At 36.0% G+C, this 13,232-nt stretch overlaps 1 protein-coding gene across 3 annotated transcripts in view; it reads left to right on the top strand.

The window, feature by feature from the left end:
- Nucleotides 1-13,232, top strand: part of DLG2 (discs large MAGUK scaffold protein 2) — a 2,175,716-nt gene that overhangs the window by 1,721,651 nt on the left and 440,833 nt on the right. For all 3 annotated transcript variants that reach the window (XM_062196791.1, XM_062196793.1, XM_062196792.1), the window contains one exon: nucleotides 10,927-10,995. In XM_062196791.1, the coding sequence (XP_062052775.1) occupies nucleotides 10,927-10,995 (69 nt within the window). The remainder of the gene's footprint in view (nucleotides 1-10,926; nucleotides 10,996-13,232) is intronic.

Genomic DNA, 13,232 nt, shown 5'->3' with positions numbered 1-13,232 from the left:
AAATGCAGAGACTTATCACTACATTCAGCAAAGAGTTTGTCATGGAGATTAGATAAACATGTAAAATGCACCCTCAGAATCTTCCAGCTACCTAGCAGGGTTGAACAGGATTTTATAAACGCCAACGTATGTGTTACAATGCTCATTGTTTCACTATTGTCACAGAGAAGGATATGAAGTCATAATGACACAAGATGAAGAAACTATGAGCTGGGACTTGTATCTGTGACTGATCTTAACTTCACTGCATTCTAGCTATGGCTCTTAACCTGTGTAAGACTCTAAAATCTCCATGAAAATTTTTAAGGATAAGGAGAAAACTATTATTAAAACTATTATTTGTATGATAATCCTGTTAGACATTCATATAACAAAACTTCTTTTAACCCACATAACCAGAACCAGTTCTTGATTTGTTCATCAAAAGATTGGATGAAAACAGTTATGATTTTTAAAATGATAGGTGCATGCCTAAATTATTTTAGTTTAACTTTTAAATCTATAACTTTATGGTGACATACACCTCCTGTGGGTGTATTATATTTAAAGGAAGTTGGTGATTGGTTTTTTTTTTAAGCTTTATTTATTTGAAAGTCAGAGTTACACAGAGAGAGAAGGAGACGCAGAGAGAGAGGTCTTCCATCTGCTGACTCACTCCCCAATTGGCCACAATGGCTGTGCAGATCCGAAGCCAGGAGCATCCAGGTCTCCCATGTGTATGCAGGGCCCCAAGGACTTGGGCCATCTTTTTCTGCTTTCCCAGGACATACCAGAGAGCTGTATTGGAAGTAGAATAGCCGGGACTTGAACTAGCATCTATATGGGATGTCAGCACAGCAGGCAGCGGCCTAACCCACTACGCCACAGTGCCAGCCCGATGATTGGTGTTTAAAGGGAGAGATAAAGCCTCTCGAATTTTTTGAGTCACCACATCATTGTTGATTGTTGATTAAAACTATTCAACATGAAGTAAAACCATATTTTTAGTGTCTTTAGCTATAGCATAAAAAAAGATGGGACCCTGAATTGTATCAAGTATTTTTGTTCATATTTGCATTCATGTTCTATCTGTGCATACTTTCCTCACTACCCACAATTTCAATTTTCAACAACCTTTCATCACTAGTTCAATGTTACATGTGGCTTTTCTAATGAATTATTGGAAATTTTTATTTGTCTAGGATCAGTTAACACGTTGCATTTTTCATAATTTTTGTGTGTATGTGAGGGTCAACATTTTCTTTAGTATTGTCAACCTCTGGCCATAATATTTATGATATTGTTTCCCAACATCTAAGTTATCCCCACTTAAAATATTTGGCATACCAAATTGGGTTTTAATGCCAGAAACCTGAGGCCATTTTTTCTGAATTTCTACTTTGTTTTTCATACATAAAGCATAATCATAATTCATTATCCATGCTTTTTAGTTTGGATTTATTTAAATCTGGAAGAGGAAAGTAAACTAAGTGAAGCATTATTTTATTTTATTTATGCTTTCTGATCTTTATAGTTACCTTTCTATTGAATAGTCATGTTTTTAACTACATATTATTTTTGAGTCTTTATTGATAAACTTACTCCTGACAGAAACAAGTTTTTGTTACACGCTCATAGTTCATTTTTGAAACCTTTTATACAATTATGTAATTATAAAAACAAGTGTAATAGAAATGAACATATTTAAGCACAATTATAATTGATTCTTAGTAAGCACAAAAGACACCTGTAAGGAATGGAAATTTATGAGACTTGACAATGCCATTTACTACAGGTGTTGCTTGGCCTGTCACTGAGGGGATGATGAAATTTGGCTAATCTGTTAGAAAGAATGTTAATTGTAAGAGCTAAGCAGTGAAATTTATGGGCCAGGTATTAAAGTGGAGAAAGATCTATGATGATTTGCCACAACACACAGTCCTTGTCCTTTTTTTGTAAACAATAATTTAAATGAAAATATAAAAGTTATAATGTTTGAAAATGAAACAAAGCTAGATAATAGGGCTTGGCAATGATGATTATGTGTTAAATCCTCCATAAATAATATTGAATTGAGTTGATGACATAGCTTGTTAACAAGATTAAAAACTAAATCAAAGTTAATACCATTAAGTTTGACATATAAGACTAAATTGTTTCTGACAATCCATGCACATGTGTATGATAGATTTAATTTTTTTCAATTTTTTTTTTGACAGGCAGAATTAGTGAGAGAGAGAGAGGCAGAGAGAAAGGTCTTCCTTCCGTTGGTTCACCCCCCAAATGACCGCTACAGCCGGCACACTGCGCCGATCCGAAGCCAGGAGCCAGGTGCTTCCACCTGGTCTCCCACGCAGGTGCAGGGCCCAAGCACTTGGGCCATTCTTCACTGCCTTCCCAGGCCACAGCAGAGAGCTGAACTGGAGGAGAAGCAACCTGGATAGAACTGGCACCCCAACCAGGACTAGAACCCAGAGTTCCAGTGCCACAGGTGGAGGATTAGCCTAGTGAGCTGTGGCGCCGGCCGATAGATTTAATTTTTATAGTCATTTGATGTAAAAAATATATACATATGAGAGGTTTAGATTGATCCTAAATTTAACAATTCAGTGTATTTTAAAAGTCCATATTATCTTGAGAATGTGGAATCCAAATGGAGGAAAGTCAGCATCTTTTGGCACTGTGCCTAGGTCTAAAAACATATGGAACTCTGAGTTCATTTCTAAATTTGGCAATTTAAATAGAAATCAGGGTGGAAGTACATACAGGGAAATGTAACTAAGAATCTTGAAACTATCTCATAAGGAATGAACCAAAAGTGTTAAGATATTTATTTGTAGGAATAATGGTTACAAGGGATATCTTAGTCATTCAGTAGCTACTGATGACATGTGGATATCACATTAAGAGAGGGAAGATATTTTTAATAACTACGGCTGTCTCACTGTATATCCTATTCCCCACACCATCTTTTCCTTTCCACATGTACACTTTAGGTTCTGTAATTAGTATATTAGTGCCCTGATCCTCACAATCAGTAATAGAGTTCTCAATTCTCAATTCATTTCTCCTCGTCCCCACCCCATATGAACACCAAAGTCAGTGTACTTTTGAAGGTTTACAAGGGAGTTCTAGAAGAGAGCATAGCTCTATTAAACCCTGAGAATACAAGGCCTTTTCTATCTACGAGAATTTAGCTTCCATAAGGATATATGCCCACCCAGCCAGATCACTATAATCAAATCTGGAAATCAAAGTTCATTCCCCATAACTCTTTCTTACTTATTCTTGGATATTTACATCCTAATATATTAAATAAATACCCTTTTCTTAATTCCTGCTGCATTATTCAAGTTTAAGCTTTGGTTACTTTTTCTGTCATAAGAATCTTTTAAATTTTATTGATATCAAGAGAACGGATTTCATGTATTTCATAGATAAAATTCTTTTTTTCTTTTGACAGGCAGAGTTAGACAGTGAGAGAGAGAGAGATAGAGAGACCCTAATGGCCACTACAGCTGGTGTGCTGCGGCTGGTGCGCTGCACTGATCTGAAGCCAGGAGCCAGGTGCTTGCTCCTGGTCTCCCATGGGGTGCAGGGCCCAAGCACTTGGGCCATCCTCTACTGCACTCCCGGGCCTCAGCAGAGAGCTGGCCTGGAAGAGGGGCAACTGGGACAGAATCCAGTGCTCCAACCAGGACTAGAACCCGGAGTGCCAGTGCCGCAGGCAGAGGATTAGCCAAGTGAGCCGCGGTGCCGGCCTCATAGATAAAATTTTAAGAAGATAACTAAACTTCCCTTCCTCCTTCCATCCCTCAATCCCCCCACCTTCTCTTTTTTTTTTCCTTTAATTTTTATAATAATATACTTTCAATTTACTTTATAATCATAGGCTTATTACACCACTAACTATCATGTTCAACAAGTGAAAAGTAGAAAGACTACTGTTCCAAGGGAATATAGACAAGGGTTAAAAACAATAATCAAATTATTAGATGTCTGTTTCATTCTTATACATTGTGTTTTTTTGTATCCCATATTAACTACTGCATATTAGAAAAAAAATCATTTGTTTTTTGGTACTGCCTTATTTCACTAGCGTAACAGTCTCCTTTGTTTTAGGAGAGGTGGGGTCTCAATTCCTATTCCAAGTCCTTCCCTTTTACCTAGAGAAGCATTCTAAGTACAGGCACATATATTGTACACAAGGTGGTAGTTTATTTAACAGTAAGAAACAGACACACACACACACACACACACAAACACACAGGAACATAGCTCAGGATAGATTGGGCCAGAAAAGGAAGAGGATGGGGCTGGGAAGTCAAGAGACAATGCCTGAACACCCTGTCTCATCACTGTCTGCAGAGAGAGAAAAAAAAAGAGAGACAGAGAGCACCTCTTCCAGCTGCTAGACTATTTTATGAGGTTGGAAGGAGAGTGGTTACATGGCACATTTCCTAGGTCCCAGATAAGGGGAAACACAGCCTGGGAAAGGGGCTATTTGACTAACAGGTAGGCAGATAGGATTGCATAGAGTGGGGAGGTGTGTCTTACAGCTCGTGGCCCTAATCTAGCTTCTTCCTTATTCCAAATCACAGTTGCATCCATTTTGTTGCAAAAGACAGGATTTCATTCTTTTTTCTTAGGCTCCCTGACTGTAGATTTCCTCTACTTCTTTCCATTGTTCATACTGTTTTTAAGTTTACTTTTCTGAATCATAGTGATCATCATCTTGACCCCCTCATACCACCACTTAACAACCTTAGACAGCCATCTTTCCAAGTAGGTTAAAGTCTAGACTTCTTTACAAAGTATTCATTGCCCATCCTGATCCATGCCCTGTTAGTTTATTAATCTCGCCACTATTCTTTTGCCAAGTCAAACCAATGTTCCCAATGCATACCATATACTTTTGACACTCTCTTATACTCTTCTAGCTTCTCAGAATGTAATCTTTCCCTTCTCTATGCTTTAAAATACTTATAAACCTTCCAAAATGCAGCTTATGTGGTTTGCCAACCAAATATATCTCTGGATTTTTAGAAAAAGTTTATTCAGGTAGACATGGGACAAATGCTTTATTTGATTTTCACCATCCTCTTTTTTAATCAAGTGCTTACTGATGCAACAATATTGAGGAATGAGTCATCTCAGTCACTTAACATAACCTCTTGAATATAAAACGTGCCCAATAAACATTTGTTGGATATACACAGAAGCTATAAAAAATCATGCAAGAAAACTTATAAATGTCAATGAAATAATAGGAAGAACTGTTTGATTGGGAGAAGGTGATGATTTTGCTTATGTTGCATCTGAGATATTGGTTGGTTATCCAAGATATACTCCTCTTTTTAAGATTAGTAATGACTTAATGTATGCATATAAAAAAAGGAAAAATCAAAAAAAAAGAAAAATATTGAGAGATCAAATAAATGATGGATACAAGTATTGTTATCAGTTAATTAATAAAGACCACAAAAACATTTGTGCTCTCCTTAAAATAGCAGAGTTTTAATATTATAGCATATTGGGGAGACCACTTACTCTGACACTAGTTGCTTCAGAAAAGGAGAAAACTGAAAAACACTTTATGACCACCAGCTAGGTTCTTTGTGTTCTGTGTGTATTGAAAATTTTCAGTTCAGATGCTATAAATTTATTTTTTCTTGAATTTTTAAAAAGATATTTATTTGAAGGCAGAGTTACAGAGAGAAGGAAAGACAGAGAGGGAGAGTAGGTCTTCCATCCAATGGTTCACTCCCCAAATGGCCACAATGGCTGGGGCTGTACCAGGCCAAAGCCAGGGACCTTGAGCTTCTTCTAGGTCTCTCAAATGGGTGTAGGGACCCATACACTTGGACATCCTCTGCTGCTTTCCCAGGCACATTAGCAAGGAGCTGGATTAGAAGTGGAGCAGATGGGACTAGAACTAGTGCCCATATGGGATGCTAATTTTGTAGGCAACAGCTTAACCCACTACACCACAACACTGGTCCCTCAAAAAAATGTAACACAGCAATAAGAATGCATCTTTCAGCACCATTCAAATGTCATTTCCTTAGGCAACAACTTGGGAGTTTTTCATTTGGATAATCAGAGAGTTATTGGAAAGGAGACTACTGTGCTCTGGCTTCATTTTACTCAATGACAGCATGATTTAGAAAGATGTGATACTTCTTTCTGGGTCTTGAACAGTCTTAGTAAAATTTACCTCCAAAGTTACTTGATTTAGCAACTCAGCCTACTAATATGGAGCTGAAGCTACAGGTTTTTTATCAGGTAATAAGAACTTCTGCCCCAAACTCAGTGCTGTGTCATGACGCTGAGCCTTCCTCACATTTGCCCTACTCATCAACCATACCCTGTCACTTAAATCTTCACAGAAGTCCAGAAGTCACTAAAGAGGTGATGTGGGTTGGACAGAGAAGTCCCTTTATGAAGTGATCAGTATAAAAATACTCTTCAAAAGCCTCTGAAAGGAAGGTGAACATACATAGTACAAATAATGTATGGTATTTTATGCAGAAGAAAACAACTGTCAGTGTTACTCATTGAAAGTTCAGCATTTCCTAGCAGAATCTTGGATTCTCAATAGAGACTTGTCACAAAGCTTTGATTTCACCTTTCTGTAGAACAACATGGTTTGTTTCAGAAGATCAAGTTTGCTTTGGTCTAGGCAAACTTGAATTCTATTATTGCCCTCCCCTAGCTAGGAGATCTAAACTTTAATTTACTTCAATGTTGTCAAAAATTTTAAAAGAGATAAGGCATGGGGCCTTTCAGATCAGTGAAACTCAATCCTTGAAATTCATTATTCAAGAAAATTTGATGTAGCAAGCATCTTTTATATGTCAACAAGAGGCTGAGAATTTACAGATCAGTAAGTGAAACACTTCACACTGAAAGCAATATACAATTTAGGAGGAGAATCAGGTGCATAAATAAACAGTCATGATGCCGAATCCTAAGTACTGTTATGGATGTGTACAAAAATGAGATGTAGCACAGAACAGTAAGTTGACTATTCTGGGGGATACAGAGATACATGCATCATATCATAAAATGCTTTACAGAAGATATTTCCAACGTGTCTAGACATGGTAGGAGAAAGATGATAGTCACCTGTGCACTGGGTTTCCTTTGGATGAAGATATTCCAAGCAGTTAGTTCTCCCATATTGAAAGCTTTACATTGCACCTGTGCTTTCTTCTCTTATTTCTTTTACTGCTGTTCCTCAGAATTCCATCTGGCTGGCCTCTCTTTCTGAGGAGGTGAAAGAGCCAAGAGGATTGTATCTTAGTCACAGCAGTACCACAACATACTATGTAGCCAATAATATGGAAAAGTCAGAATCTGTTGGGTCACAAAGAAAGATATTTGATATTTTCTTTAAAATGACAGTTATTATCATCATCAGGTAGCTCCTAACATGTGCTACATGTAACCCACCTACAAGCATGGATTTGACATTGCTCTCAGGATATAAAAATTTCACCTGCATGTGAAGGTTCTGACTTTCAGGTAATTTCTTTGTATTTGTCTAAGTAGAGTAAAAGTATAATTACATCTTATAAAAATATCCATGTGTTCAAAATTTATACTCTAGGAGAAATTTACTTTGCATTTATAATATAACTCACTAAAACTTAAAAAAAAATTACTGAAATAATTTAGAATAGAATAATAAGGTATTTAGTTATAAGGTGGTGACAAGTAAAATGAAATTCCTGAACATGTCTTTGTCTTAGTTCTGTTGGCTGGACTAATAGGACATTATCAGAGATTCCAGCTACTCATTGATTGTGGTTGGTAAGCATCATTTATCTTAACCCAATAAGAACTGTTGGTACTTTCTAAACCAGAGGAAGATAAATGGTAAAGAAAATGATTGGACAATTTGCACAAAAGAAATATAAGTAGTAAATAGGTAAATAAAAAATATTATCCTCAGAAATAAAGAAATCCTCATGAAAATATGAGTATTATTTTATACCTATTAAGTTTTCAGTTATTTTTCAAGTCATAAATGTCAGGGTTTATATGACTGGTTAAACTGGTACATATACATATTTTTAGAGACAATAAAATGGCACAAAACTTTTGAAAAGTAATAAATGGCATTAATCAAGAATGTAATAAATGTTTCTATTTGGAGAAATGTATCTAAAGAAAATTGTAGGGTAAAAAAACATAATTGATATCAGCATGTTCATTGAATCACTGATTATACTATTAAAATGATATAAATAACCCAAGTATGCACTATAAAAGGATGTTTTAAGTTATATAGTCCTAGGAAGTAGCATTATGTAACAACCCAATAATAATTATGGGGACCATGTCAGAATGCTTACATTATAGTGTTAGGAAAAACACAGGAAATGGAGTTATGTATGCATTTATAACCATATAAGAGTAAATAAGGTTGTGTGAAAAGTGCACACACTTGGCAACAAGACAGGCTTTGGTTTGACAGGCTATGGAAAGCTATGACAATTAGAGAATTGTCAAGTCTGAGAGAAGGTCATGGAATTTTGGGTAATTTTTTTAGTTTTATATTTTTATTTAACAGATTTTACTGTGTGTATTTAAGGTTTAAAACATGGTGTTATATAATACATATAATTAGAAAAAATGCTATAGTGAAGCATATTAATGTGTCTACTGCATAGTTGCCTATTTTTGTATTTGTGGCAAGAGCAGCTAAAATCTATTCATTCAGCATGAATCTCACATACTATTCAGTACAACTTTATTACCTGTAGACCTCATGATATACATTAGAATTCTAGACTTGTGATTATCCCCAAATCTTCTACTTTGTTTTTTTTTAAAGATTTATTTATTTACTTGAAAGTCAGATTTACACAGAAAGAAGGAGAGGCAGAGAGAGAGAAAGAGGTCTTCCATCCGCTGGTTCACTCCCCAGATGGCTGCAACAGCTGGAGCTCTGCCAATCCAAAGCCAGGAGCCAGGAGCTTCTTCTGGGTCCCTCACATGGGTGCAGGGGCCCAAGGACTTGAGCCATCTTCTACTGCTTTCCCAGGCCATAGCAGAGAGCTGGGTTGGAAGTGGAGCAGCTAGGACTTGATCAGTGCCCATATGGGATACTGGCACTGCAGGCGGTGGCTTTACCTTCTATGCCACAGCGCCAGCTCCCAAATCTCCTACTTTGTAGTTCCATTAATTCTGTAATGTTTCTGTGATAGGGGATTTGTTTTAATTTTATATTTATGCTCAAAGTTATATTATTTGAAGAAATGTATACCTTTTGGTGTTCACTGTATAGCTAATTGAAGTAATCTAAATAACTATTTTTATTTAGTATTAAGCATTTTATAGTATACTCTCTGCCAAATCATTTTGGTTTATTTACTTAACAAACACTTGCAAAACTTTTGCCATGGACAGATGTTGTTCAAAGTACTATATTCATCAAACCCATATAACAGCCCTATGGGGAAAATATTATCACCATTCCAATCTTAGATGAGAAGCTCACATCCAGGGTGATGTAAATAACTTATATAGGGCCACATTGGTGTGTGTGGTCAAGCCGGGATCTCACTGAGGCAGTCTGGCTACATGGTCAAAGTCACAGATATTTTGCTGCTTTTCAATAGAAGATCAAAACATGTTCATTGAACTATCTCTGTGCTTGGCACTGTGAGGCATACCGGGAAGTAAAGGGTATAATGTTTAATATGAAGAAGATCATTCTCTGGACTTCAGCTGCAGTGTCAAAATTCTGCTGCCTCAAACTTAGACAAATGTTATCCATGTCATACACAGACATCATCCACAGAGATATCTCTTCTCCCCTGAAATGACCAAGCCTCAGAAGGAGAATTTCTGCAGCCCACAACTTGGCTCTCTGTGACAGTGTCAGTGTTTTCCAAGTTTGTACTGACAAGTCCAGGAGCTTTGTGAATATGCCTAATGTTCTAGAAACATGTATCTCGGGTTTCTTTTTACATATTTTGTATGTATACATATACATGTTCATATATTAAATGTATAAATATACTGATATATAACCCCTCTACTAAAGTGTTAAACTAATTTCACAAACTGAAATTAGCATTCATTGAGATAAAGTTTGCTGTTGGATTATTTATGCCTAATTCAGATGAAAGATTCTTCTGTTATTTTCTTTTTAATTGAAGAATAATCTGAGATTGCAAGGCAATTTTTAAATATTTTTTATTTATATAAGGTGAATAAATTTCATCTTTTTCATATGTACAGATTTAGGAGCATAGTAATATTACCATTTTTCTTCCTCCTTACTTTCCCATTCCTTCCTTTAATTTTTAAAATGATCTACTCTCAGTCTATCTTATACTCATAAGATTAACCCTACAACAAGTAAAGAATTCAACAAATAGTAAAAAGAAAAAAAATTGTTCCTCAACTCTAGGGACAAGTGCTAAGATTGATTCGTCATGAGAAATTTCATTTTTCAAATATTTATAATGTAAACAGCTGAAATATTAATTTACAAATGTACAAATTTGAACTAATAAATAAGTTTATGATCATTAAATACTACTCTGATTTGCAGATTGGGTTTTGTATAAAATTTGTTAGGGAAAAATATTCTACACTTTGAATAATGAAATTTATGTTCTTATGCTCTATGTTATCTCATTCCAAAGGAGGGGGGTACTTGCCTTTTCCAAATATATGTTTTTCTTTTTATGTCAACCTATCATTTAAAGCTTAGTTTTGAATGATACATGTAGAAATCAAACTACAAGGAAACATTAACCCTTTGTTTATCTGTTAGTGCTGTATTTGGTGGAGGATTCTATTTGTTATCAGACTTAATCTCTGCTGTATTTCTTTCAAGATTGCTCCTTTTTGGACAGTAGGGCTGATAAGAATATGCAAAAATATATTTAAAAAATGATCCATGTTTATTTTTCTCTTTTCTTGCAGTCATTCCCAACACAGCACTGCAACCCGTCAGCCTTCAGTGACTCTCCAAAGGGCCATCTCGCTGGAAGGGTAAGATCATATTATAGGGCCACCTCTTAACTATGCAACCTTTGAGCATAAATAAAGTCTTTTTTCTTCCTTTATCCTCCCTTCTCTTCTCTTTCTTCTCTTCTCTCCCTTTCTCTTTCAATCAACAAAAATCTACAAAGCTCATATTATATTCCAAACACTGTGTCAGGTACTAGATTTTATAAGTCAAATAAGATTTTCTTCTTTCCCTTCATAGGGCTCATTGCCCAATATGAATGACAGAAGAAAATACAAACACATGCTTGCAATACAGTATAAGTATTGGTCTATATAGGAAATATGTATAAGTGATTAGTGGAGAATACTGGAGACATATCTGGCTGAGAATGGGCATCAAAGGGGGCAAAAGAGCAGGACAGGATGGTTTTGGAGGAGATGTAACTCTTCAGCTGAGAAGTGAAGCATATGTGGGTATTTCTGAAGAGTACACATTCATAAATATTCCTTCAGTGGTAAAAAAGAGAAACTGACATTTATTGAGTGCCTTTTAGGTATTGGGCTCTATCATTAGATAGCTCTATCTTACTGTCTGCCTATGTTTGTAGGTGTCTGTCTGTCTATCTATGTATCTATCTATCCATCCATCCATCCATCCATCATCTCCTCTCTATCCATCCACCTTACCTTGTTTTATTTCCAAAACAGGTATATGACATAGGTCTTTTTTTTCTAAACCTTTATTCTCAGTGAGGTTAGTTAATTTTCCCAAGGAAACTTGCATAGGAAGTACCACAGCCTGAATTTGAAATCAAGACTAAATAATGCACACCTCTGTACTCTATAAAGTAGTCTGAAAAGACTAAATATTGAGTTGAAGAGCATTGATCATGTCATTCAAAAAACCACATTCAGGCAATGTTAGACATAGTAAAGAATTTCCTGTGGCAAAAAGAAAAAGAAACTAGAATTTACTCTAATGTTAAATAGAATCAGTAACCTGCAGCTTTGAATGTTCTGGAGGTCTATGTGCATGCTTTGATGCTGAGTTGTGATTTGTGGAAGAGGTGAATGTTTGGGGACTAAACTTTGCTGTTGCTTATGAATAGCTCCCCTGGCAGGGCTCAGGCTGGCCACACTTGGGTCATTAACACAAAGATTTCTTAGATCTATGCTAAATAAGGGCATTTCCTTCTAAAGCAGTTTCCAACCTTTTCTTTCATTCTTCTGATTAACAAAAGCTTATTAGCAGTTTGCTAATATGTACTTTTTTGCGTTTTTTTGCATTTTCCACTTGAGTTAAATGAACCCTGTGATAGATACAATCACTAATTGTAGTTCTCTAATAAGATAAAACCAAAATTACTTTTAAAAATATGTATTTATCTATTTGAAAGTAAGAGTTACACAGAGAGAGAAAGGCAGAGAGAGAGAGAGAGAGGTCCTCCATCCACCGGTTCACTCCCCAATCAGCCTCAATGGCAGGAGCTTCACAGATCCAAAGCCAGGAGCCAGGAGCCTCCTCCAGGTCTTCCCACACAGGTGCAAGGGCCCAAGGACTTGGGCCATCTTCCACTGCCTTCCTAGGCCATAGCAGAGAGCTAGATCAGAAGTGGACCAGCTGAGACTCAAACTGGCACCCATAAGGGATGCCAACACTGCAGGTGGTGGCTTTACCCACTATGCCACAGTGCTGGCCCCAAAATTACTTTAACCACAAGAGCCAGTCCTTTACTGAGTACCAAAAAATTGTATTATCAACTTCATAGCCCCCCATTGTTACAACTGATATAAAATAGTTTGTCTTGTATCTAGTGAATAATACTGTATAAAAATACTCTCTTCATTGTAGTAGTAGAAGAAAGCTTTCTCTGTAATCAAAGAATTTGTTTTGTTTTGTTTTTTATTAATATAAAGAGATCAGATTTTATATATTTCATAGGTACAATTCTAAGAAGACAACTATACATCCCTCTCACCTTTTTTTCTCTCAATCCCTCCCCCCTTCCTTTCTCTTTTTCTTTATTTTACAATAACATATTTTTAATTTACTTTATAATCACATACTTAATTTACCACTAATCATAATGCTGAACAAGTAAAAAGTAGAAAGACTGCTATTCCACAAGAATATAGACAATGGCTATAAACAAAAATCAAATCATAAGATGTCAGTTTAATTTTTAGGCATTTTTGTAACTATATGAACTATCACAAATCAGAGAAAACATATGCTATTTGTCTTTTGAGGACTGACTCCTTTCACTAAGCATAATGGT

Source organism: Lepus europaeus, chromosome 7, assembly GCF_033115175.1.
Source record: "Lepus europaeus isolate LE1 chromosome 7, mLepTim1.pri, whole genome shotgun sequence".
Lineage (NCBI taxonomy): Eukaryota > Metazoa > Chordata > Mammalia > Lagomorpha > Leporidae > Lepus > Lepus europaeus.
This window is presented reverse-complemented; position numbering and strand designations above follow the sequence as displayed.